At 38.6% G+C, this 26,131-nt stretch overlaps 1 protein-coding gene across 17 annotated transcripts in view; it reads left to right on the top strand.

Moving 5' to 3' along the window:
• Nucleotides 1-26,131, top strand: part of MICAL3 (microtubule associated monooxygenase, calponin and LIM domain containing 3) — a 186,859-nt gene that overhangs the window by 65,959 nt on the left and 94,769 nt on the right. For all 17 annotated transcript variants that reach the window (XM_088141284.1, XM_088141286.1, XM_088141291.1 and 14 more), the window contains exons 2-15: nucleotides 5,370-5,749; nucleotides 9,487-9,694; nucleotides 12,288-12,404; nucleotides 12,659-12,760; nucleotides 13,385-13,540; nucleotides 14,236-14,336; nucleotides 15,958-16,215; nucleotides 17,189-17,304; nucleotides 19,015-19,141; nucleotides 20,262-20,355; nucleotides 21,228-21,375; nucleotides 21,520-21,716; nucleotides 22,633-22,745; nucleotides 24,309-24,371. In XM_088141284.1, the coding sequence (XP_087997410.1) occupies nucleotides 5,486-5,749; nucleotides 9,487-9,694; nucleotides 12,288-12,404; nucleotides 12,659-12,760; nucleotides 13,385-13,540; nucleotides 14,236-14,336; nucleotides 15,958-16,215; nucleotides 17,189-17,304; nucleotides 19,015-19,141; nucleotides 20,262-20,355; nucleotides 21,228-21,375; nucleotides 21,520-21,716; nucleotides 22,633-22,745; nucleotides 24,309-24,371 (2,064 nt within the window). In that variant the 5' untranslated portion in view covers nucleotides 5,370-5,485. The remainder of the gene's footprint in view (nucleotides 1-5,369; nucleotides 5,750-9,486; nucleotides 9,695-12,287; nucleotides 12,405-12,658; nucleotides 12,761-13,384; nucleotides 13,541-14,235; nucleotides 14,337-15,957; nucleotides 16,216-17,188; nucleotides 17,305-19,014; nucleotides 19,142-20,261; nucleotides 20,356-21,227; nucleotides 21,376-21,519; nucleotides 21,717-22,632; nucleotides 22,746-24,308; nucleotides 24,372-26,131) is intronic.

Here is a 26,131-nt window from a genome sequence, read left to right as displayed (position 1 = left end):
AAAAGGGTTGGGCTTTGTGCAGTTGCAGATGCCATATTGACTTTTTTTTTTACCTCCCCCGGGCTCAAGCAGCCTTCTTGTCATAGGCTTCCCACCTTTGCTACAAAAGCGAGTTTGCACTTCATACTAAATGAAAAACACGATGCATTATGGTATGAATAAATCATCAAGGCTTACTTATACATTCCAGTGTTTCTTCTTTTATGCATGTATAATTCATTGCCTCAATACCTTGATGCCTTTAAAGAGGGAAAGGGACAATGTGGAGGCTGGAAAGGTAGTGCTTGGGGAATTTACTGAACACAGCTGCACTTTTATGTCTGGACAATAGACAATAGCTAATCTGTCATGTAATTAGTATAGGACTTGTTTCAGGAAGTGGGTGGGACCATGCAGCACGGGTAACTCATTTTCAAAGCATATTAAGTGGGTAGAATTGGATTGCTGGCTCTGTAACGTATATAATCTTTGGTTTTTCAACTGGCACGCATTGCGAGTCGAAAGGGAATTTGTTCCAGAACAAACAATAACCCCATAGTTTGTGGAGGTTCCTCTGACTGGGAGGCTCAGTGCACCCTCTGCTATTTTAATATATTCCTCAAATATAGTATAAAAAAACTAATCGCATCATGATGTGGGTGGCTCTAGGTAGGTATATATTCTAATAGTTCTGGAACTATGGCTAAGCATTATGTCTGAAGAAATACTCCAAGGATTAGCCATAACCCATATAAAACCATAATTTGAAGTTGATTTGTAAATCATAATTTGCACTGACCAAAGTTAAGCAGCATATTTGAACTAATCCACACTCATGGCAGCACCTTCTTTGCTTGTACATTCATAAGGTGGTTTTGCTGGTGGTTTCTTACATGAATGCTGCTGGATATAATCCAGTGGTTTCATAAACAGTGGGTTCTTAACTAGGATTTAGCTCCAACCGTGATTTTTTTTTTTTTTTTGAGGCCTATCGACCCTATTTCTAAACTAAGGCAGTCATCAGTTCAGGCAGTCATCAATTCATGCCCTATAATACCTTTTGTGCTATCTATAAAGGATTGTAAACATTGTATTATTTTCACGTGGTACACTTGCATACTAGTCTTTGAATGGTATAATTAGATCTATTTACTGTTCTTCAAAAGTACCGAGATTTCATATTCACATGAAGAGCCATATTCTCATTGAATACTTTTCTCGGGAGGTTCAAAAAAAAGGTTATCAAAAGTGAGCCACAATGAACTTGTGGCAGTTCATTAAAAATCTAGAGGTTTGGTTGTGGATCTTCATGCTAAGGCTTTTTCTTTCTAGCAGCCTTTTTCATCCTGATATGAGAGGTGTCCACAGTGTAAAAAGTCAAGACGGCAACTGCAACAGAGCTTTGATTGTACCAGCATGGCCACCATCTTAACTTTTTTGACCATACACTTATGGACACCTTTGCTAATACCAAAGAAGGCCACATTGGGGAGGCTAGCTCTGACCTTGGGCTTGTTGAGCATTCTTCTATGGAAGTGCTATTTATACATCTGTGCAAGTAAAGCACATTCCTACAGTAGTGGTGAGCCTCTTTTGATCCCCTGCTTTTATGCAATTTACACACACACACTCCCCATGCTAGAGACATAATTCCACAAGTCAGTTTGGTAGCTAGATATCTCCACCAGTGGAGGTGTTTAGGGTTTTGGTTTTTTTTAACGAGGGCTATAAACCTATGTGGATGGAGGTGGTTGTTTCATGGGTAGAGTTCTTTATTATGATATAATTCTAATGATGGCCCAGCAAACAAAACACCAGACAGCCCTGGTATTTTCCTATGGCAACTTATGGACCATTGCACTTTTAGATAGACTATATGCAGTTGTATTAGCTTTAGAAGCTGTCCAGGTTCTGTTGCTTAGTCATGTTGCAGGAAGGGCTATATGGAAACTATCAGAATAGTATACAAAGCCCACCTTCCCTTAAGCTCTCAGAGCAGAAAGATACCGATGTCATGTCTCCATGTATGAAGTTTTACATGACTTCTACCTACCCACTGCCTGGGGATGGGGGAGAAATTCTTTATTTTTACAGTGTATAAACCTGTGTGGTGTTTTGGCTTATATGAACCACCAGGAGGCAATAAAGCACCAGTTTCATCTTTCTTGGGACTTACCAGATGTACATAGGCAGATCTTTGTATGGCATTCAGACCTTCAGAATCTGGCTCTGTACACCTGATGAGTCCCAATAAGAATGAAACTGGTCATATACTGCCTCCTGGTGGTCAGTATAAGCAAAAATATGTAGAAAATAGAGAGGTGGTAGAAAATACAGTAGAGAATCCCCCTCCCCCAGGGAGGGGTAGAAGTCATATAGAACCTTGTACAAGGGGAGATGACAAAATGTAGCATCTGTATCTCCCTGCTCTGAGAGCTTAAGAGAAGGTGGATTGTATATACCATTCTGAAAGATTTGGTATGGCAAGAAGCATATAAATGGGAAAGGGTTAACTTAACTTATTCCCTGTCAGGAGAAAGAAAAAAAATAAGGACTTGTAAAAGTATCTCTATTCCAGTAAAAATACCCTTATTTTTAAGCAACGTATAGGCTTACTGAATCTGTTCTGGTGGCAGCATGCTTTTTGGAACCATTGTGTCATGATATATTCACTTTGGCAGCCTTCTTGAGGCTTTTGTTGTTGTTGAGTAACTCCCTTGTATGGGTGTTCTTTGTCCTTCTACAGGTGCTGAAGGTAGTGTTAGAAGCGTGTTAAATGGATAGTGTGCCAACTTTTCTACTTAACTGATATAAGAGCTAAATCTGTATAGCTGCATTCTTGAGCTATAGTACGAGCCAGCATTATCTTACAGCCCTGTGATGTGGTTTTAAATCTCTTTGTAACTACTAGGTACTCTTCTCTGTTCTGAACAGTGAGTGGAATGGAGTATCCACTTATTGAACAACAAAAACGGTCTATTTGAAGAAGGTTGAATAAGGAGATCTTTAGGTTTCAACAGCTGTGCTCCACAGAGAATAATTCCTTCCAGTGATTAATCTGAGTAGTCAGATACTGTATCTATCAGCTTGGAACCAGACAGTGATTTCTATAGTCTTCAAATGACTTTTCCGGCACACGTAATTGTGTTTATAAGGAAGGTGTTGTATTAGCAAGGCCATACTTGTTAAGCAGTTCTTTGAAACTGTTTTCTGTGAAAACTTAGAGGGATTAGTAATTTGAAAATACTTTCGTTTGGGGATGTAGAAGCTGTAGATTGGCCTGTTTGGTGATAAAATGAATGTGAGCAACTGTGCTTCAGTGTGTGGCTGTTGACTTTCGTACTAGAGATACAAGCCAAAAATAGTAATACATTGTTATTAAGTATTGATTGTTTATTAAATTTGTATGCCACTGAATTCAGTTCAGTTATCTTTTTATAGTTTTTACAAACTGTACGGTTACAGAGCTCAAATTAACAGACTATATATTTTCTAAACAATTGATGGAAATAAAATGGATGAAACTAAAATGCAGTATAAATACAAGTAGTATAATACTAAAAAACTTAAATACTTAAAACGTCACTAAATTATAAAACCACTTTTGTGAATAGAATACTAAAAAAAACCCTGAATCGTTCTGATTCCCGACAGCTTACTACACAATAATGTGCAATAAAAACGTTGACTGCAAGAAAAGACACAAAAGAAAAAACAAATATCATAGAACCCTCCATAATAAGAAAAGGAGTGAGAAAAAAAAATAATAAAAAATTTACTCCACAGCCCTTATAAAATTAGCTCAAAACTCTCCAAACCAAACAGTAATAATAAAAACCAAACAAAACCCACAATGAAGAATAAATAAAAAGAGGAACAATCTGGTTAGGGTTGGCAACTTTTATTTTTATTTGCCCCCCTTGTGCGACTCTATCAGAAATTGTGTGTATAGGTATTTCTATTCCTGTCTCTTCCTGCCCGCTTAAATAATCGGTTAATTGTTCTGATTGTCTAGTTAACAGTAATATTTTGCATATAGATAGAAACATTTCAGGTATATTGAAGTACTGGGTTTTTTGTGTAATAGGAAAATTGCTTAGGAGCAAAAGAGCAGTTGAACATTTCCATCCGAGAAGCTGATCATATGCACTGTCTCATCTTTTCAGTGTGTATTTGAATAGGATGAGACAATTTTGTTGAACCTGTTCATTGCATTCAGAGCTTAATGTTGGTACTGTTATCTGTTGTTTATGGGTAAGGGCTCTTGTATGTGTAGGTCCAGTTGCTGTCACCCTTCTCCTGTGACTTATAATCAAAGATGGCTGTATGCAAATCCCACTGATTTGACAGCATCTCTCTGCACCTTTTTCTTCTTTGTCCTGCCCCAAGTTGTGAAAACAGCAGCGGTTCTCAAATATTTTGGTTTCAGGACCCTTTTGCATTCTTAAAAATGATTGAGGGCCCCAAAGAGCTTTGTTTTATTTGAGTTATATCTATCGATATTTACTGTATTAGGAATGAAAACTGAGAAATGTTAAACTATTTATTTATTTCACTTCGCGGACCCCCTGAAAGGATCTTGAGGTCCCCAGTCTGCATTTTGAGAACCGCTGCCATAGAGTCTACTCAGAAGTAGATGTTTCAGGTCATGATTGTCATCATAGAGACACATCAGCTCTAAATTGATACTGGTAGACCAAAAGAAGATGTGTAGTAAGTAGCAGAGGATAAGTATGTATGCTTCGGAAGTACGCTTTTCATTGGGAGTTGTGGGGATTTGCATTAAAGGGAGTCCCCAGGTTAAGAACGCCCGGGTTACAGATGACCCATAGTTAAGAATGGAGCCTATAAAATTCGAGTTAAATACAGAAGGTTCAAGTTCATTACACAATACTACTTATACAGTATTATACAACAATATTGTTCTGGCTTACATACAAATTCGTCTTAAGGACAGACCTTGGGAACGGAACTCATTCTTAAACTAAGGACTACCTGTATTGCTTTCATTTTTGAGGAAGAAGTAGACAGGCTTCATTCTGCAAAAGAGACAAAACTCATAGATAATGCAGTTTGGATTTTCTCATTATGGAAGAATGATTTTGACATCGATAGAGTTCAGAAAGCACCATTTTAAAAGTCTTCCTCTTTTAAAAACTGAGTTCCTAATCTTTATTTTGCTGAAAACATGCAATCCCTGCTTAGTGTAACTAAGGATGTGTAGAAGGCAGAGCATACTGTCTTATTATTCAGAATGGACCTTTCTGGGCCCTTCCCTGTCTTTAGCAAATATAAGTAGTTATATAATATAAGCCAGTGACAGCATGTGAATATAGATATAAATAAGTCTGTGCCTATCTAACAATCTTTTTCCCCCTTCCTTTCTCTAGATTAATTATGCTTGTGGAATAAACGAAGCAATTATTGATGAGCAAAATAGTAGACCAGAAGACAGGCAGACTGGAACAGATCAGCTGCCAGGAGGGCCAGTTGCTGAATTGGAAGCATGGAGGAGGGGATTAATGGAAAGATGAACCAGGCCCATGTCCTCTTTGACCGATTTGTCCAGGCTTCCACCTGCAAAGGGACTCTGAAAGCCTTTCAGGAGCTCTGTGATTATTTGGAGCTGAAGCCCAAGGATTATCGTATGTTCTACCACAAGCTCAAATCCAAGCTCAGTTACTGGAAAGCAAAAGCTCTTTGGGCCAAGTTGGATAAGAGAGGCTGCCACAAAGACTATAAGAAGGGGAAAGTATGCGCCAACACGAAGGTGAGCATGGAACAATGGCTTACATTTCATTAACTCCTACTTATAAGAATGGCTTCCGTACGCTATATAGTTAGTTACATGTAGATGAACTAAAGCAACAAGCTGCTATTTCCCATAAGGCTCGTTGCATTTGTCCATGGTTTACTATTTTGAGCTGTGCTATGCTGTGTTTCAGTTAAGATGGGGATAATGCTCATTTAATACTTGGATTAAATTAAGCTTTGGAATCCATCCTTAAAAAGGAAAGATCCTGATTGCTTATGCTTGCTTGTGCTATTTGCTCATCTTGATTTGTGTTTAATTAACAGTCTGAAATCAGTTCATACATTATTGCCTTCCAGTGTTGATTACTGATGATTTTGCTTGAGCAATCAAGTGATGTACACGAATAGATGAAACAACTGTTATGAATGGTAGTTTGTCCCCATTGCATCTATTCTATCACTTAAAATGTTGCTTGGCTTCCAAAACGGTGGTTGGAGATCTCAGTGTTTGTTTAGAGCAGTGTTTCTCAACCTCAACAACTTTAAAATGGGTGGACTTCATCTCCCAGAATTCTCCAGCCAGCATGCTAATGTTGCTGAGATTGAGAAACACTGGTTTAGAGCAATGAATGAGTCAGGCCCCATTTAATTGTGGAGATCATTAGATAATTTAGAGCTACTCACTGTCTCTCAGTTGAACAGGTAGAGGGTTTTTGAACAGAATGAGAAAAGATCTCCCTGTGTACCTTCTTGAGCATCATCAAAGAAAAGCCAGGTAGAAAACAATAATAGAATAAATTAAAAATAAAATTAATAGGATTAAGAGCTGGTGCATAATGCACACTGTACATTTTCAGCAACATATATCTTTTGAAGTGGCTAAAGTAATGTAATGGTAAGGTAGTAGATTATTCTGCCTACATTCTGGGCTTGTTCTAAATGTACTGCAAGTTCCCTGTTATTTCTCTTTTTTTAAAATAAGTGCTCCTTACTAATACCTGTTTTACTTCATTTCAGTCAAACAGTGAAAAAACTGTTTAAGTTTTCAGAAAAAAAAATACTATTTTGGGGAGAGGGTATTAGGCCGTTTAGCAATATATTAGACAGGGAAGTGTTTATTTTATTTTTAATTTTCTATTTGGATTCTGATCTTAACAAGGCTCTCTTGAATAATCAAATAGCCAGTTTTATATAAAATAGTGTAAACTTAACTTACTCTTTGAAAATTTCAATCCATCTTTTAAATGGCTGACTTCCTTGATCTAAACTCCCACTTCTGTCAGCAAATCCTCTAGGAACTGTTCTGGGTTCTGTCAAACAAAGTCATATTTAAACAATGATTCACTTGAACTTGTGGCCTGCTCTGTGCCAGCGATGAGTAGAGAAATGGCCAGCAGCTGTGTTTGCTTCTGTTCCTTATGTGCAGTAACTACAGGTTCCTAAGAGGAGTACAGTTCGCTGTGTCCTTTGGAGACCATCTGTGCTTCATCTCTCAGTATCCTACTTTCAGCCTTATGGTTTCTGTTCTGGCTGCCTGGTAGTCTAGGGACGCATATCCAAATATGTCTCCCATAATGAAGTGAATCAAGGATCATGATTACCCAATAGGAAGACAAATGTTTTCTTCCAAAGAATATAAAGGGGAATGAAGAGGTACTTTTACATTCCACTGATAAGAAGAGAAGAAGCTGTTGAAAACCAAGGGATGGGCAGGAGAGAGAAATGACTGTAAACACCACTGCTATGAAGCATGGTGCCTTTGAAGATTAGCCTGAAGATTAGCTGGAGGGGGTGTCTTCCTGTGGTTTCCAGATCTCTCTCTATCTGTTCCATTCCATTGTTCTCCCCTCTCCTCTTCTGGCCCGGGTGCAGTTACACCCTTTTGCCTTACCCCCCCCTTTTTTTTTTTTTTGCTCTTTCTGCTTAAACAGTGGAGGCCAGGGTCTTTCAGACACAGAAACATATGATACAGACACAGTGTTTTGAGTATGCAAGAATGAATGGTCTGTACAGACAGGGATCAGTTAATTTTGTAAATGTGGTGTCTTGATTTACAGCCAATTAATTATAATTGTTCCAGATGCTTTTTGCTTGTTTGTTTTTAAAGAACATGAGTTTTACATATTTGGACACATTTTGGGGGTGGGTGGGAAAATCTCCAGGACTGGTTTCAGATTAAAATCGGTAACCCAAGTTGGTTGCTAGGATGGAGAAGCTAGGCAAAAAACAGGAGTTTTGTATGTGCTGTTAATTTGTTCTGATTTGTCTGTCTAGTCTTCCTTCTATGGGATCATCATAAATAGAATAAATAAATAAATATATTTAGGGTCATCTTCCTTTTGGGTAAATACAATATTCGCTTTGTAACATTGAACCACGGTTGGCCCCCCGGTATTTGCTTATACAAATATTTGCTAGAATATGTCAGATGTCTATATTGTCTTGGATAATGTCTCTATAACATTTTTCTCTCACCAATTTTATTTTATTCCGGTAACACCAAGAGGCAGAAGAGGGTAAGAAAGTAAAAAGGAGGTTCTGAGTTTCACATCCAGGATGTGGCCAGCATATGCAGCAGAAAGAGAGTCCTGAGATAATGGAATAGGCTGTTGTCACTTCTGATTGCAGATGTGGGTTGCGCTTAATACTTCCCTAAAATTAAAACTCCTCTGCAGATAAAGACTAGTGCAACCGAGACTAGCACAACAGAGACTGCGCTTAGAACCTCTCTCTCTGATTTGTTCCCCCCCATATTTTCAAGGATCGATCTGGACAAGAGGGATCATTCCCAAGTGGTACTCCTATATGACATCTGAAGTTACATGTTTTGCTCCATCACATTACACAGCTGCATGACCCTGTTTGGCCTATTGGAGGGTGTGATTTGACCTTCTGGACAGCTACAGGTGGCTAACCAGATGTTGTCACTGGAAAGAGCAGAGCCAAATTGTTTTAGCTTAGTTGGGAGGGAAGGGGGAGTGGAATGCCTTTGAGAAGCAAGCTGCTCCCATCCTCCCACCTCCAGTGGTCTGTAAACTAACTGCTGAAATTTGGTGATTTTGCTGCTGAAATCTGAAGTGTTGTGGGGGACAAATGGGTATCTCATTTAGCCCACAAGTTGCAACTTTCCTGCTGTTGTAATACAGCTGTCCTTGGCCTGGTTTGGTTCGGCTTTAATTGGGGCACTTTGGAAGTTATTTGAAGTTTTATAGAGGGTCTGCCTTGGGGCTGCAGGGCCATTGTAAAGGAAGGTATAATCTTCATGAACATCTGCAACTTGAAAAGTTTCTAGGTTGGACTTGTGGCCTCTGCCACTGAGCTATACTCCTCCCAAAATATCTGATGTCTGAAAGTGGAATCCAGCAATTCTAGTAACTGCTTATTTGAAGTCGCATCCACTTGTATGTCAAACAGATTACGTGTTGTAGGGCTGCATTATTTTTGCAAAGCAGATGATACATGCAGGTAGTATTAACTTTTCTAACTTAGCAAAACCATGCTGTACTGGAAATTGTGGTCTGGAATCCTGAGGTTTCTTGATATAGCTAAACTGAGCTTTTAAAATTACTAGCCTTGTTGTTATTATAAGTACTTACACTGAAGCAGTGACACTGTTTTGCAGCCATAAGTCCAGAAAGCTTATCTCAGGGATACAGATATTCTTCAATATCTGGTTCAACTTCTTCCTAGTTTCTGGTGCGTACAAAGTCTGTGTGTCTGTGTAATAATGCTGCTTCTTTCCTTCTTTTCTAGTGTCTCATTATTGGGGCTGGACCCTGTGGCCTTCGAACAGCCATTGATCTCTCCTTTTTAGGAGCAAAGGTGGTGGTGATAGAAAAGCGTGATGCCTTCTCCCGCAACAATGTTCTGCATCTGTGGCCGTTTACCATTCATGACTTGAGAAGCCTTGGTGCCAAAAAGTTCTATGGCAAATTCTGTGCAGGAGCCATTGACCATATCAGTAAGGCCCACTTACAGGTGGAAGGAGTGGATATTATATGATGTCATCATAGTAAAGGATGGGTTGTGTCAGAGGTTTCATGGAAGAGGTAGACTTGATAGAGAGAGAGAGATGCTAGTGTGAAAGTCCAGGTATAAGGCATAGTTGAGGAGGAAGGAATGAGTAAATTAAAAGGTGACATTTGGAAGTGTCACCTGATACACAAAATATTGTTGTTTTGTATACTACCAACTTTAATAAAATCTTCTAAAAAAATCAAAAATATGCCTTTATCCCAGTAGTGATTCTGGGATCCACAGGGTAGAAGGCTGGACGTTCCAGGCCTCCTATCCTAAAACTCCTCTGGGTTCTCATTCTCTAGTCCTGTGCCCTGCTTTAGGGTAACAACTGGGTATTTCCTGTTGCCACCACCCATCATCCAGAGCATCTCACCTGGCATCTACCCCCTAAGCCCAATAAGAGAGAGTGGAGGGGAGATCTCACACCCTGTGTAGCTTTTCTGGTGATTAAAAGATCAAAATGCAAAAGATGAAATAGTTTCTACAGCATCTCTTCCTGGTTGTATATCATAAAGGTATGGTGACTAGAGGATTCCCCCCTCTCCCAATTGATCTGACAGAAAGTGAAGAAAATAAAGCAGTTATAAAGTAAAATGGTGAATCTCCTTTTTACTTGCAAGTCTTAAAATGAAAGCATGCAGTGTGGGAAAAGATAAATTCAGAGAAGCCCAGATCATGATAATACAGTACCTTACAAATTCATTAAGAAAGAACATTCCAAAAGAAAATGCAGTGTTCTGGACACACCACCAGGTGGTGGTATCTGCCACAGATGTCTGAAGAGACTGTAGTGAGTTCAAAATACAGGTAGTCCCCAGGTTAAGAACGCCCGGTTTAGGGACTACCCATAGTTAAGAACAGAGCCAATTGTAGCAAAATTTGAGTTAAATACACGATGATTTGAGTCAAATACACAATGGTTCGAGTTCATTACACAATACTACTTATACAGTATTATACAATAATACTGTTCCGGCTTACATACAAATTCAACTTAAGGACAGACCTTGGGAATGGAACTCGTTCTTACACTAGGGACTACCTGTATTGCAGTTCATAAGATTATTAAAAAAAGTTACATCTTCATGAACATAACCTGAAATATAAATGACTGATGAAATTAAACACCCCGGTCCATATTTTAAAGATAGTGCAGAACACATTTTTATTTAGTAATTAGTTAACAGTTACCTGATACGCTCGGTGGGAGGAGGTCCAAACCGTCTCTCTGCAGCTCTATTTCCACGCTCTTTTGCATAACTGATTACATTCAAGCATGTGTGAAACTGCAGGTAGCTTGTCTCTGCAAACAGCCTTCCTCTAATTGGTTTGTTCAGCATCAGCTGACATCAGTTACATCAGGCTCGTGATTGGAGGAAGTCTGTTTGGGAGACAAGCTATTTCACTCGTGATTGGAGGCTAGCAATAGGAAGAAGCCTCTCTGCAGAAACAAAGTTTGGCAGTTTTGCAACCGCGATTCTCGGCTGACTTCCTTGAATAAGATGCCCTTCAGTTTTTAGGGTAAGGATTTTAGAAAAAAGTATCATCTTATAGTCGGAAAAATACGGTAATCTCTCTCCACCCCATATCTCGTCTATTGGGGGGGGGAAAAATCCAAATGCTTCATTAGTTGTTTTTTGGCTGCAAAAGTTGAGTAAGGGCAACCTGATGTAACTATTTTTCTCTTTTAGCCCTCTCCTTAGTCCAGAGAACATTTTGGCAGCCAGGATCCTGCATCCTGCGCTGATCTCCTCATAATGCTGTCTCTCTACAAAGGGACGTTTAGCTTGCAATGGCTCTCAACTGGAAGTTCCAGAAATAGCAGATTTCCTGAAGCAAAGAGTTCTCAGCTTCAATTTCTTGGACTTCTCCAGCTTCTTGGAGATCCCAAGTATTCATCAAAAGCTGCTGGGAACAATGGAAGCTAATATCCAAACCTTTCTATATCGATCATATGCAGGTTCTGGGTATTCTGGCTCCAAATTAGTCCATGTAGTGTCAAAGAGCCATCCCTCACTTATGGGGATGTGAATCTGAGTATGTACTTTCGCATGCAAACTACATGCACAACAACTCTTGTTAATGACAGATACATTGTGATGCTTTTGGACTAAAATGTAGTGTCAGCTGTATACGAGAAAAGCTAATAAAATGTAATCAATACTTTATGGAATGCTCTCTTATTTTGGGAGCTGTTATCACTTGAAAGAGAACTCTGAAGTGCCATAGGCAGCTTAGTTGTTCAAGAGACAGATCTACACAGTAGTTTCCTCTTGACTGTCATGACTAAATGGAGTAGAACTTGGAATAGTTCTCTTTTGTCTGATCTGTGGCCGGTTCCATTTGGATATCAACCAGATGCTTACTTTTGAAAGTTCTGCTGTAGACAACATTTTCAGGTGCTTTTAATCACATTGTTGCCTTGATTACATTTTAAGTGACAAACTCTTTGGCAGATCTATGAAATGTGTGAGTGTTGCATAAATTGTGAAGAATTTATTGTCTTTATTATTATCTATGCTTCTGTTTCTCAGGTATTCGTCAGCTTCAGCTGATACTCTTGAAGGTCTCCTTAATCCTTGGTGTTGAGATCCATGTCAACGTAGAATTTCAGGGACTTCTCTGTCCGCCTGAGGATCAGGAGAATGAGAGTAAGCAGGGTTGGCATTTATGGCAGACAATGAAATACTTGCTCTTCATATGATATCTAAGAAATTACTCTTGTATAATCAAAGCATCAAGGGTAGTGGCTACATGTGGCTACTCCACTTATACATATAATGAGATGGTTAACTTCTCACACTGGTACTGAAAGGCCCAGTTAAATGTTGCCTGAGTGCTCAAGCCACTTATATGGCTGTATCCATTTTTGTACATGCCTTGTTAATATATAATTTATCCACAGGGATAGGTTGGCGCGCACAAGTCCATCCAAAAACACATCCTGTATCAGAATACGAGTTTGATGTGATAATTGGAGGGGATGGAAGGCGAAATACTTTGGAAGGTAACAGTTGCTGATGTTTATGTTGATATATAGAGCACTCCTGCAGTCCAACCTTTGTCAGGTTTGTCATGGTGGCTGGGAATGATGGGAATAGGACCATCACAGTCACAAGATTTCTGTAGCCTCTGCTCATTACTCTGCATTATGCTGTTTTTCTTAAGGCCTGTTATCCAGGGAGACACTTTAATAAGAATAGATTATGATAGATACGTAGACTCTAGTTTTATGTTCAAGTACATGATTTGCAAACAAGAGATTCCTTATCAAGTTCCTCTCCAGTTTTATGTCCTAGATAGCGGAGCTGGGAAAAGAACATTCAGCTAAGAACTTCCAGAACTGTTATCAGGCAGAGCAGAGAGAGGCCAGAAAGTGGTGACTTAACTCAGAGTTGAATTGTTTGGATTATATTTTTATCTGTAATGTTTCATTTGTCTGTTTCCTAAAAAAAAAAAATTGCATAGCTCTTTGTACATGACTCAGTACAGTTTCTTTTGGAGGGGAGAAAATTAAATGCACGGTAGGTTACTACAGATTTAGGAACTACTGTTATTCTGCCTATACATCAGACCAAGCAATTCATTTGAAACCTGAGGGCCATTTTGCCATTGTGCATTTGTTCTATAGGATTTCGTCGAAAAGAGTTTCGTGGAAAGCTGGCAATTGCCATCACGGCAAACTTCATCAACCGGAATACCACAGCCGAAGCCAAGGTTGAAGAGATCAGCGGCGTGGCTTTCATTTTCAACCAGAAGTTCTTCCAGGATCTTCGAGAAGCAACTGGTTTGTAGAAGTGATTTATAGCTGAAAAGAGGCAACTTTAATCTCATTATGCCTTTGTTCTAGAGATGCTGCTGGTCTTTGAATGCTGTGAGCTTTACTGTTTGCATGCAGAGAGAAAGAACTAAAAGAAATGGGTACATACTGCGGCTTTTACAGTATGTCTTCTTTATTACGGCTTCTGAAATCAAATGCTGCGGTAGGGGTTATTTGGAATGCACAGGAAACACCTTTTCTTAAACAGTTAAAGGAACCACACCTTTTCCCAGGCTCATGCAGTTGCTTTGGGAGCTGTTGTCATTTGTGTCTGTATGCAAAGCAGTTTTCTCAGCATGCAAAGCAGTTTTCTGGGCCCAACTTCCAAAGCAATTGCACATGCCTGGAAGAAGATGCTGCTTTGACCATTTAAAACAAGGTGCTTCATAATTTGTGCTTTCAGAAACCCTTCTTTTGAAGGACAGCCAAGAACTAATTGTCATAATAATGAATCATCTAATATTGGGAGTGGAAAGAATTTTATAGAAAACCTGGCCTTGTGAGCTAAGTTCTAAGTGATTTTTTGAACTGAATGGACAGATGTGCTAAATTGATACCCATCACTACTGTTGATGGCAATATCCAGACTCATTTTGCTGATTTGTGCTCAAGCATTTATGGTGCTGTTCTTTCACTCTTGATCTTTCTTGATTCCATTTTAGGCATTGATCTGGAAAACATTGTTTACTACAAAGATGATACCCACTATTTTGTCATGACTGCCAAAAAGCAGAGCTTGCTGGACAAAGGAGTCATATTACATGTAAGTGTGCTCATTGAAACCTCAGTTGCACCCTGATGGAGACCACTGACCTGCTTTAAAAAGTCAAGGAGTCATAATGTTAGTTTCATTGTTTGGGGATTGGATTGGATGTTCTGAGTAAACTACTTTTAATAGCACTCTGTTTTGGTCTCTGGGTTCCATGATGTACTGTTTGAGGAGGGGTGCCCTCTAAATGTCCAGATAAGTGGTTTGTTTCTGAGTTGAACCTAGAGCCTCCCAAACTGCCTATTGACCAGGGTTTTCTACTTCTGGGCAGCAATGGGATTTGAATGTACTTTGACCAACGCTTTGTAATTAATTTTGTCCAAAATGCAGCCATTTCCTCTTTCTAAAGAACACTAACTTCTAGAACACTGTAAACCATCTCTAGAATTGGTAGATCAGCCTGTTTCAGTTATGGAATGTTCCAGAGTTCCATGGAACAATTTTTTTTGTTCCTCAGGAAGTGATTTGTAGTGTTCTAAATGTATTTCAACCACAAACTCAATTGGCATGTTCTAGGAGAAAACTGTAATACTTGGGAGGAAAACAGAATATAGAGAGCTCTACTGGCAACCAGTTTAATGCCTATCTGTGTTTGTGCTTTGTACACCTGAGCACATGTGGTATAAAACTGCAAAGACTAATTTTGTGATGCTGACTACTCATGAAGAGGTTGGTTTTATATCAAAATAAGCTTCTATCCCTAGGTCTCGGAAAATAGAATGAATAATCAATCAGCAATCAGTTGTCTTTGCTCTAGTACTGTCATAGAAAGAATGAACGTCAGAACTGGATGAGTAACTTTGCTTACGTAATGGGACCTTCCTTTTTGATCCCCTGTAGTCTCTTGTGCCCTTCACTCCCCAAATCTCCCAGAACAGATGGTGATGGACAATTACCCATCTTTTTGTTCTGCTGATAGAAATTTACCTTTCAGCAGGAGGTATTATTTGGATACCACCTTTTTATTTTAAAACATCGAATGTGAGATCCTCTGTCCTTAGTAACTTTTTCCTTTTAATTTATTCAGAATAATAGAATTGTAATACGTTCCAATAATGTTGGTTGCCAGCTTGTTCAAAACAAGGAGGGCTTTCTCTTGCATAAGCTTCAAACAATGAATTCCATCCATTTTTCTCACTCTGGAGAGACATACAGATTTATTGTGTGTCACAAAATAATGGCTCTGTTTACGGAATCATAACAGAAGGGAGAGGGAATGGTTGAGAAACAGATAAAGGAATGAGCAGCAACAATCTACTTCCAGTTATGTTCCCCAGCAATTGATGTATTTGATATTTTTGTATGAATATGCAATACTGTGTAAATCAAACTGAATGTTCTGGCCCACAATGGAAAATGTGAATGCTGAAGGCAGGCCATTGCAGAGAAACACCAAATTCACCTCAAATGTCAGTACATTGTGCTACAAATAATAGGCCCATCCAGTCAGATTTTGTATGATCTCCTTTGTACTCTCTCTTCCACTAAGGTACATTCAGCAAACTTCTATCTATATAGGTTATAGGTTTGGGCAGACTTAGCATCAATAATTGAAATAATAATGTATCTTCAGTACATTGAATAGCTCATGGCTCTTCTTTATTTTGTCTGGCAGGACTATGCAGACACAGAGCTATTACTTTCACGAGAGAATGTGGACCAGGAGGCTCTGCTCAGCTATGCCAGAGAAGCTGCCGACTTCTCAACTAACCAGCAGCTGCCATCACTGGACTTTGCCATCAACCACTATGGACAGCCTGATGTCGCAATGTTTGACTTTACGTGCATGTATGCCTCAGAGAATGCAGCCATGGTTCGAGAAGTGAATAGCCATCAGTTACTCGTGGCACTGGTGGGGGACAGTTTGTTAGAGGTTTGTTCTCTAAATGTCTTACTTGAACTATTTCTTCTTTATTTTCTTTTTTAAAAATATTCTTGCTTTAGGCCAAAATGATAAACTGTTTCGTAGTATCATCATAGACTTTTTTTCTAAGAGTGTAGATCGCTTGATGAAGGACTTGCAGTGGAAGCAAACTGAGTTATACTAGAGTTTTCCAGTCTAGGGTAAAAAATGGGGAAAATAATGGTTTTGAGGAAAAAAATTGAAAATGAATGTAGAGGTAGTTTCCAGCAGCTTAGGTACTCACATGTGAATAAAGTTATCATTTTAACTATTCTTACCTGTCTAGCTTAGCCACCCTGCTTCTTCTTTAGGATCTTTTTTGACCTTGAAATATATTGTTTGTTTTAGCAGAATAATGTTAAGTTAATCTACATAATGAAGTTTCACTTTTGTCCTCAAAAATTAAATGGGTAGCATATATGCATATTTGAGGATTTCATTGTTACATATTGAGGCCACATTTGTACTGTTCTGAGTCATAGATATCTCTGAAGGCGAATGGAAATGCAGTATGAACATTTCAGTTGAGGTTAGAATTACTGTTGTTTTCAGAGTTAATGAGCTTTGCTGTAACTCTGATTTCTATGTAAAGAGGTATGACATGAAGGAGTGAATTTCTGACTTGTTAAACACAAGGAGTAGACCACATTAAAAGTAGCTTGAAGGACTTTTCTTCTACTTGATATCCCATAGGTATGAAAAACATGGTTTTATAGCATTAAGCGAGGAGGTTCACAATGATATATTGGACTTCAGAAAGTTATTCCAGGACACTGAATGCTGTCTAGTGATCCCATCAGATCTTGGTCCCACAAATGCTCTCTTGGGGTTTTAAAGTAGTTCTGCAGTGTGCATGCAAAGGAAGTGACTCAGCCATGGTTTCCCGTGGAATATGTTTTCCTTTCTCTTATTCCCCCCAAACCCTTTTTATGGTTGCTTCCAGCCATTTTGGCCAATGGGAACTGGAATAGCCAGGGGCTTCCTTGCTGCCATGGACTCCGCCTGGATGGTACGAAGCTGGTCTTTAGGAACAAGTCCTTTGGAGGTCCTGGCAGAAAGGTAATAAAATGCCTGTCTCTCTGTATGCGTGTGTGTGTTTTGTCGAAAGAAGGAAATTTATCTGAAATGTTTCTATATGTAAGAGTATGCACCTTCAGGCTCATCAACCATGCAGTGTATATGCATTTATTAGCATCTTCCATACTTCATTTCTGTGTCCTCCTATTTGTCCCTGTGCTAGTCATTGTGTTTATCCAGAGATACTGGTCATTTTCTGTATACAGTTACAACAGATTAGCAAGGAATAACACACTTTTCTCTTTGTGCATGAGATAAAAGATGGCTTAAATTGAACTATTTGAATATAGTTAGGTAGGCACAGAAAAAGTTGCCCAATTATGCTTATGAGAGGCAACACTCTTAAGCCAAACCTCAGGTTAAAAAATGCCATCGCTATATTCATATAACATGCTAAGCCCAAACAAACAATATAAAGTTTAATGTGATAGCTTGCTTCATGCAATTTGCAAAACAATGCTTGGGTTTCCATAACATATGAACCACGAATTATTCAACCCCTTTAGCTTAATCTAGTATATGGTACAAACACAGCTTTATATATACCTACTCAGAAGTAAGTCTCACTGTATTTGGTGACATTTTCTTTCCAGTAAGCATGCTTAAAATTGCAATTTTAGTGAACTCCCAAGCTCAGGAATTGGGATATATGAAAAGGGCCAGGGAAGATTTGTCTAGACAGATTGATCAAGAAAATTATACGATATCATAATCAAGGTCACAATTCATATGGACGAGGATGGGTTGAAAACAAGTGAAACATAACGTTTAACTGGTATTGCTAAAATGGCATCAAGCACACCGGCTTTTTAGTATTATAGAAACAGATCATTTGAAAATGGGCCATTGTGTATTTATCTATCTTTAAAAAGTCTGGGCTAAAACAGCAGTGTAATTAAAAATTATTCTTTTCCAATATGCATTTTTATTTCATTAAATAATAGCATTATTAGCTTCACTTTTCATGCATTGGTGGAGATAGTAGAATGTGTAGAAAATGGAAAGATGATGGCAGTACAAAAACCTAGAACAAATTCAATGGATGTCATCTTGCTCTCCTGAATTTTCATTTCACAGGAAGGTTAACAACATAATGCTCATTAGTACTGCCTCTCTTTCTGTGTTTTAACTCCCTTAAATACTCCAGCCTAGTCTCACTCACTTTTCTGAATTTTCTATTTGCATTTGGCTCCTCTCAAGAGGTCAGGCACTGTCCTGGTTTGAAAACTACATGTAATGTGCAGTTTGTCAGGTGCCACTTCCCTTATCTTTGCAAGGCAAAGATATTTCTGGTGGTATGTACATCACCGGCAGTCAGCTCAGGAGAACTGGAAATAAGACCCTAATCAAAATGACTTCTATATTATCCCTGCCTCTGAACAGGAGATTAACCAACCAACCAGCTAATAAAGATAACTTGAAAGTAACTCAGTTAAATACAGAAGTCTCTTGCAATATGTAAGACTCAGAAAGATCCCTCCTTCATTAATTTGAAAATATAAACGCCAACTTCAAGCTGTTTGGGTATAGATCAGGCATTTATTCTAGATGGGGAAAAAAGATAACCCAATAATGAGGACTCTATTGCCATCCACCAAGTAGAACATAGTCATTTTGCTCTTTGGGGTAAAGCCATGTCTGTCAATGTCTTTTCTATCACTGAAGCTGGCATCAATGTCCTATTTTTCCTAGAGAGAGCATTTATAGGTTGTTGCCTCAAACTACTCCGGAGAACGTCAGCAAGAACTTCAGCCAGTACAGCATTGATCCCGTCACTCGGTACCCCAACATCAATGTCAATTTCCTAAGGCCAAGCCAGGTAATAGGCTCTATTCTGTGGTGTTCCAGGGCATATGATGGACATCTTGTGCAACCCAGTTGAAGGACAGCATTAAAATAATATAAATACAGTGGTACCTCGGGTTACGAATTTAATCCATTCCATGACTCTGGTCGCACCCCGAATTGGTCGCACCCCGAAACAAATTTTCCTATAAGGTTCAATGTAATTACCGTTAATCCATTCTGGCGTGGAGGACAGGGAGGTGGCTATTGCTTGGAGGGAGAGTCCCCCTCCCTACGACCATGTGTCAGGGGCGGAAAATGGCCGCGGACCACGTGTCAGGGGCGGAAAAATGGCCGCGGACCATGTGTTGGGCGGAAAATGGCTGCGGACCACGTGTCGGGCGGAAAATGGCCGCGGATCCTGTTCGTACCCCGAGGCGGAGTTTGCAAACCGAGGTAAATTTTTGCGGCCGGAGCTGGTCGTAACCCGAAAAGTTCGTTAGCAGAGGCGTTCGTAACCCGAGGTACCACTGTACAGCATTGAAGTACTATAACTTGTTAGCTGCAGCAACAGAACAGAATAAATCAAAGCCTGTCACAAAAGAAAAGTCTTGGGTTACTTTTGACTTTGAGTAGTTATGTTCATGTCTGTCCATGGATGGATATTAAGTAACAAAAGCTATTGTTTATTTTATAAACATGTCCAAATAATTAAGACAGAAAGGGATATTGGAAAGGGAAATAATTTCAGAATTATTTGGGCGGATTTTTTGTTAATCTTTCATGAAATGTATAAACAGATGGTAGCCAATGGCTGCCCTTAACTAAACTTGGAGATGAAGCATCATTGGGCCTGTTTAGTACTTAGATGGGAGATCTCAGTGAATCCTGGGAGGTGCAATAGAGGCAAAACATGGAAACAGTTTGGGACAGTCTTTGACATTAATATGCAATGTTCAGATTAAAATTAAGTACAAGTATCATTCTAAGCAATAGTGATTGGCCATTAATCTTCTGAGTTTCCGATGCTATACTGGAAGTGACTGTTCTGCAGACACTTACTACACTTTGCCCACTCTTCTGTCACTGAGTAATTGCTTTCTTGTTACTTTGACATCTGATGTGATACATGCACCCTTTTTGGACTGCTGCAGGTACGTCATTTATATGATACAGGAGACTTGAGGGATATTCATCTGGAGATAGAAAATTTGGTGAACTCTAGGACACCGAAGTTATCACGGAATGGTAAGTAATTCCATTTGTTTGATGTGGCTGTCTTTTCTTCTTCCCTTCCTGGAAATTTAAAATTGGATTCCATGCCAGTTGCCATTACTGGTTACATTTTCAAATAGTGCATTAAATATTAAGAGAACATTGGCTGGATATTTACTTAAGCTGTGTAGTAGCCATTAGTGATCTCTTTGACCCTCCAGGCTCTTATAAATACACTTAGCATTTTTACAGTCTTATGTGTAGGAATGAGAACAAAAACACTTCAATTAGAGCTCAAAGTGCATTAAAAGCAGAGAGATAGAGGGTTTTGTTGTACTATTAAAACCAGGAAATTGGTATTTTGTGACAGATGTAACCCTGAGTTTATGAACAACCTTTCCTAGTGTGATGCTCTCTTAATTGTTGAGTTACAGCCTCCAAATTTCTCAGCTAACATGCCCTTTAGTTGTATTGGCATGAAATTCTTGAATCTATAGAGGGCAGCAGTTAGTTTAAATTGATTTATAACAGAGGTGGACAGCCTATGGCCCTGGGGCTTCATGTAGTCTTGAGTTCCATTTTCAATGCCCAAGAAATCCCTCCTAAGCATTTGTTGAAGATTGATCTCACAATTCTTGGCCATTTTGAGTTGGGAAACAGAAGAAAAATGTAGTATTAAGCCGTATAATAGACACCATAGTTAAAAAAAGAAAGACAACTCTCAAAATCCTCCCCAAACCCTAGCTTCATCCACATGTATGATGCACCTCAGCTACTTTATGTTCCTTAGTCCCCTTCCAAATATTACAACTGGCCTTTGTCCACCAGAAGATAGATCACCCATGACTGAGAATACTAGTTATATAGTCACATCAAAAACTAAAATATCTCAATGTTTATTTCAGAGTCTGTGGCCCGCTCTAGCAAACTTCTGGGCTGGTGTCAGAGGCAGACAGATGGATATGCTGGTGTGAACATAACAGACCTTACAATGTCATGGAAGAGTGGCCTAGCGCTGTGCGCTATTATTCATCGGTTTCGTCCAGACCTGATGTAAGCAATAGATTTGCTTATGAATGGCTATCTGAAGAAACTATGATAGCATCAGTCAGGCAATTGAGATGGTGTTTATATTTTCCTAAGCAACAGTAGATAGGTTTTTGTTATAACTTAGAAAATATATTTTTCTCCTTCCAGAGATTTTGATTCTCTAGATGAACACAATGTAGAGAAGAATAATCAGCTGGCATTTGACATTGCTGAGAAGGAGCTTGGAATCTCTCCCATTATGACTGGCAGAGATATGGCATCAGTTGGTGAACCAGACAAGCTGTCCATGGTTATGTATCTCACCCAGTTTTATGAGATGTTCAAGGACTCTATTCCTTCCAATGGTAAGACATGTAGGACGCATCTACTGGAATCTTTCAAAGTTGTAACGTGGAATTGACTGTTCTTGTTCCATTCTAGAACAATTCATTTTCTTTGATGCTGAAAGAAAATGTTTTCCGTGCCTAAACTTTTCTCATATCAAGATAGTGAATACAGTATAGCAAACTGGATTCCCATCTTTCCTTATGGGTCATTATTTTGTGAAGCATCCTGAACTGAATTATTTCTAAGTTGATAAGATAGAAAGGAGGTTGACCTCTCTGCTACTGCCACAGTCACACTGACTTCCCATCAAGACTAGCTCTTTAACTTGGTGATACATTTTCATTGCTGTTAAATTATGCAAAAATGTTCTGGCTGGTTCTGTTAGTTTAATATTAAAGACAAAAATGTGATTTAATAAAAGTAGGAACTTCTAGAGGTAGAAAGGTGAAGTCTTTCTCTTAGAGCAATTCTACAGCTAACATGTTGGAGTGAAGAACATTCTGTATCTGATGTTACCATTTCAGCCAAAAGGATAGTAGCAATAATATCTGAAAATGTAGTTGTGTTGCAAAAGCTGAAGTAATTTTGCAGTAAAGATATGAAAATAAGTTGACCACAGAAAGATAACACCTAATCCATGTTAAGCATCCCTGGTGCTCTCATCTCTGCATGACTTATTTTGTTAATTGATATGGGGAGGGACAGAGGGAGGGAAACATTGTCTTATTACTGATCTCAAATGATCACAAAATCAAGTTCTAGAATGGAAAAAAAATTAAATGGAGGATTAGTTTTGGTCTTTGCAACAGAATGTAAGCAGTGGAAATGCCTACACCTGTGTTGCAAAGAGCCAAATCCAAGTCCCAAAATGGACATTTTTAGGCGAGTCCCTGTTTTGTTATATCTCTGTTGATATTTTATTTCTTCTCACAGATAATCTGGAACTGAATGCAGAAGAAAAAGCTGCTTTAATTGCTAACACCAAATCTCCAATCTCCTTCTTCAGCAAGTTGGGACAGAGCATTTCACGGAAACGGACACCAAAGGTAATAACAGTTGTTTCAAAATAAAAAATCACAAAGTGTTTATATATGAGCTCTTACTTATTCTGGTCTAGCTTCCATGCATGCATTTCTTGCTGGATTGAGAGTAATATACAAAAAGTGATGATATAGTAAGACCATGATTTACTAGCCCACTTGGAGGGAAGGAATATCAGTTAAATCCAAATCTATATTATTTGCATTGTGTAATTATGCAAATGATGTAAATGGTCATAATTTTGTCAGTGTTGGACTCTTTCAGAAATAACAGATTTTGCCCAAGATTTGAGGGTGAAGTCCAAACTAAAATGTTGTCCAGTGCATCCAAAGTCCACTGAATGGAAGTCTAGAGAATCAAGGTTTTTATACTTAATTCCTAGGGCTGTGTTTTGATATGAAGCTTTTGAAGCAGGCTGCATGGTTTTTGAGGGTCATTGAGTAGCTTGGAAGGGAAGCTCTGAGTGGCTGGTACTGACAGTGCCTATCACCCAGAATGATGGTCATTCATTGACCTTTTTTAGACTCTGCATATCTGTAAATATTCATTTTATCTGTTTTGCTCTAGAAAGGTTGCCATTATTTGCTTGATTACTTTGCTAATGATACAAATACAATACAAAATACTTTAATGACCAAGTATAAAATATATACAAGGAATTTGTCTTCAGTGACGAACAGCAAGATCAACAGTGCATTTGGATAGCAACAGAAAAATAATAAACAATAACACTACACAATAAAATAACTTTTTCAAAGGGAGAAGCCACTGTCCGGCACATATTGAGTCATGTAGTGTTTAACACAGCAATGGCACAAGGGAAAAAACTATTCCGATATCTAGATGTTTTAACATGTGGTGCTCTGTAGCGCCGTCCTGAAGGAAGAAGTTGAAACAGTTTATATCCAGGATGGGAAGAGTCTGCAAATATCCTCTCTGCCCTCCTTTTGACCCTCACAGTATACAGTTCTTCTATAGAAGGCAGGTTTCTAATGTAGTGGAGGTAGAATAAATGTAAAAGATATGTTTCATATAGATAATTGGTGATCTCTGAAAAGCAAGAAAAAGTAGCCTTGCAAACGTGTGCTATATGCTTATACACGAAACAGTAAGTTCCTGGTGGCCCTTGTTTGAACGGAAATAGAAGTTTGATCTGTATTCAGACTGAAACACCTGTGTTCTGCTGAACTACAGCCAGCCTGAATCTATTAATACAAATGTAATAATATCAAAAGACAGTATCAAAATACAGTTAAATCATATGATACCGTAGGCATGAATGTTTTTCAGAGACAGTGTAATTCCCAAGATGTGGCTGGCATCAGCTCTGAAAGCTTGTTGCGTGGATGACTAGATCAAAGGGGGGCACACTGGCTCAGTTTCTGCAACTGAGATGGTAGTGGACCATTGAATAGGCTAAACTAAAAAGTTGCAAACACACTGGCTCACTCCAGAAAAAGGTCAACAAGTTGTTTTAAGGTAAGAAAAACAGGGAATAGTAGCTTTATCAAAATGTGAAGTTTGATATGGGGACAATGGGGACTCAGAGTTTTCTCTCCTCTGCTTAGGATAAAAAGGAAAAAGACCTGGATGGTTCAGGAAAGAGGAGGAAAACAAGTCAGTCAGAAGATGTAAGTAATACTGTTTTCATTCTCTAAATGCCTGTTCATCTTAGGACCTTAGCTAATTTGTATTAGAGGAATCAAGGATCATATATCCACACATTACATTGAATTATAAGGACATTTAGCAAAGCATTTTTAAATTAGTAATTTCTATTTCAAAAGTAGTAAACTGAAAGCAAAAGCCAAAATAAATGGAAAGCAACAGTCAAAACAGCCAATAAATCAAAAGCAACTGCCAAAGTATTCCAGGTTTTGGTTCTGCCAAACCACAGCCAACCTAGATCCATTAGCACACATTTTGAGAGGAAATATAATTGTTTTGGGTTGAAAACAAACCACATTTTTTTGTTTTGGGCGTATCTCTGGCATTTAAATACTACCTTCATGCCATTTTAATCACCAGATAAATGCCAGCAGTTAAGAGTGGGACGATCAGGACCTGCACCAGCCTGCACATTTCAGTGATTAAAAGATGGTGCTTCTTTTAGTTTAATTAGTACATATTTTCCTACCTTGTTACTGGACTTTTTCAGGTAGAATTTGCCCACCCTACTCTGGCTGGAAGGGGATGTTATGGGTACCTGCCCCTAGAGAGATCATAGGGGTAGGAACCCCAAAAATGTCATTCTCAGTGGTGGGCTACTCACTGTGGGACAGTTTATTCTCTAGGTTTAGTCTGACCTCCACCACTTTATCCTTCAAGAAGCAGTTGAAAATTTTTTGAGTTTGGAAGCCACAGCACCAGATTTTAAGGATTTTTTTTAAAAAAAGTTTAACATTTGGATTTTATGGGTATCTTTAATATACTCTTGTAAGCCAACTAGAGTTGCTTGAGTAAGCAACGTACATGCAATTGTAAATAAAGGAGTGATAACATAATTTTAAAAGGTTGATGTTTGACAGAACCTCAGAAGAATCTTGCATTCCTCAGCACAATTTTGGGATTTGTAGCTGCAAAAAACCTGAAGCCCTTGTTACTAAACTCCTTGCTCAAAGTCACTTGGGTTTCTAATCCTTAAAAAGATACTGAATGGCTGCCATATAGTTTAAAAGATGCTTAATCACCAGCCCTTAATTCTATAAATATTAGATGGGGAGAAAAATGTGTTTCTGGGCTTTAACTTCCAGAGTGGATGTGATGGGTCATGGACAGGACTGAATATTGCTTAATACAATCAATACAATAAAATAAAAAGAAACCCAACCTTGCCTATAAACAGTTGGATATTAGGATGAAGCTAACCTACAACAGCTTAGCTTGTACAAGGCATTAGTCACTTATGTGATTCTCTATCTGCTAAAGCTCAGAAAGAAATTTCTTCACTCCCCTTCTGGTGTTTATGAAACCATCTTGTATAATCTTACATGAGACATATTCCCAGCTTTACCTCAATCTCAGAATCTTTGAAGGGGAATTTTAAAATATGTGGTATATCCTGATGGAAGGATGTGCATTAACATTTGTAATTCTGAACCAACGCAATTTGTTTTTCTTTGCATTCTTTAGTTGAACACAGGGAATTGTTATTTTTAATTTATTTTTGTAAATGGCCATAGACCATAGGAGAGAGAAAAAAACAGAAAGATTTACTACAATAAATAAAAGTAATTAAAATGCACGCAGACACAAACGAAAGCCAACATAAGTAAGTGGAACTTGGCAAAGAGAGAAGTGTTATGAATGATATCAAGGTTCTCTATGCAAATTAGTGGGAGGACCTGGAACTGGGCAGTCAACAGTTATAGAAAAGAGAGATGAAAAGAAA

Source organism: Python bivittatus, unplaced genomic scaffold (genome assembly GCF_059951505.1).
Source record: "Python bivittatus isolate LINGU-HERP-01145 unplaced genomic scaffold, Pbiv_v1 ctg000330_np1212, whole genome shotgun sequence".
Classification (NCBI taxonomy): domain Eukaryota; kingdom Metazoa; phylum Chordata; class Lepidosauria; order Squamata; family Pythonidae; genus Python; species Python bivittatus.
This window is presented reverse-complemented; position numbering and strand designations above follow the sequence as displayed.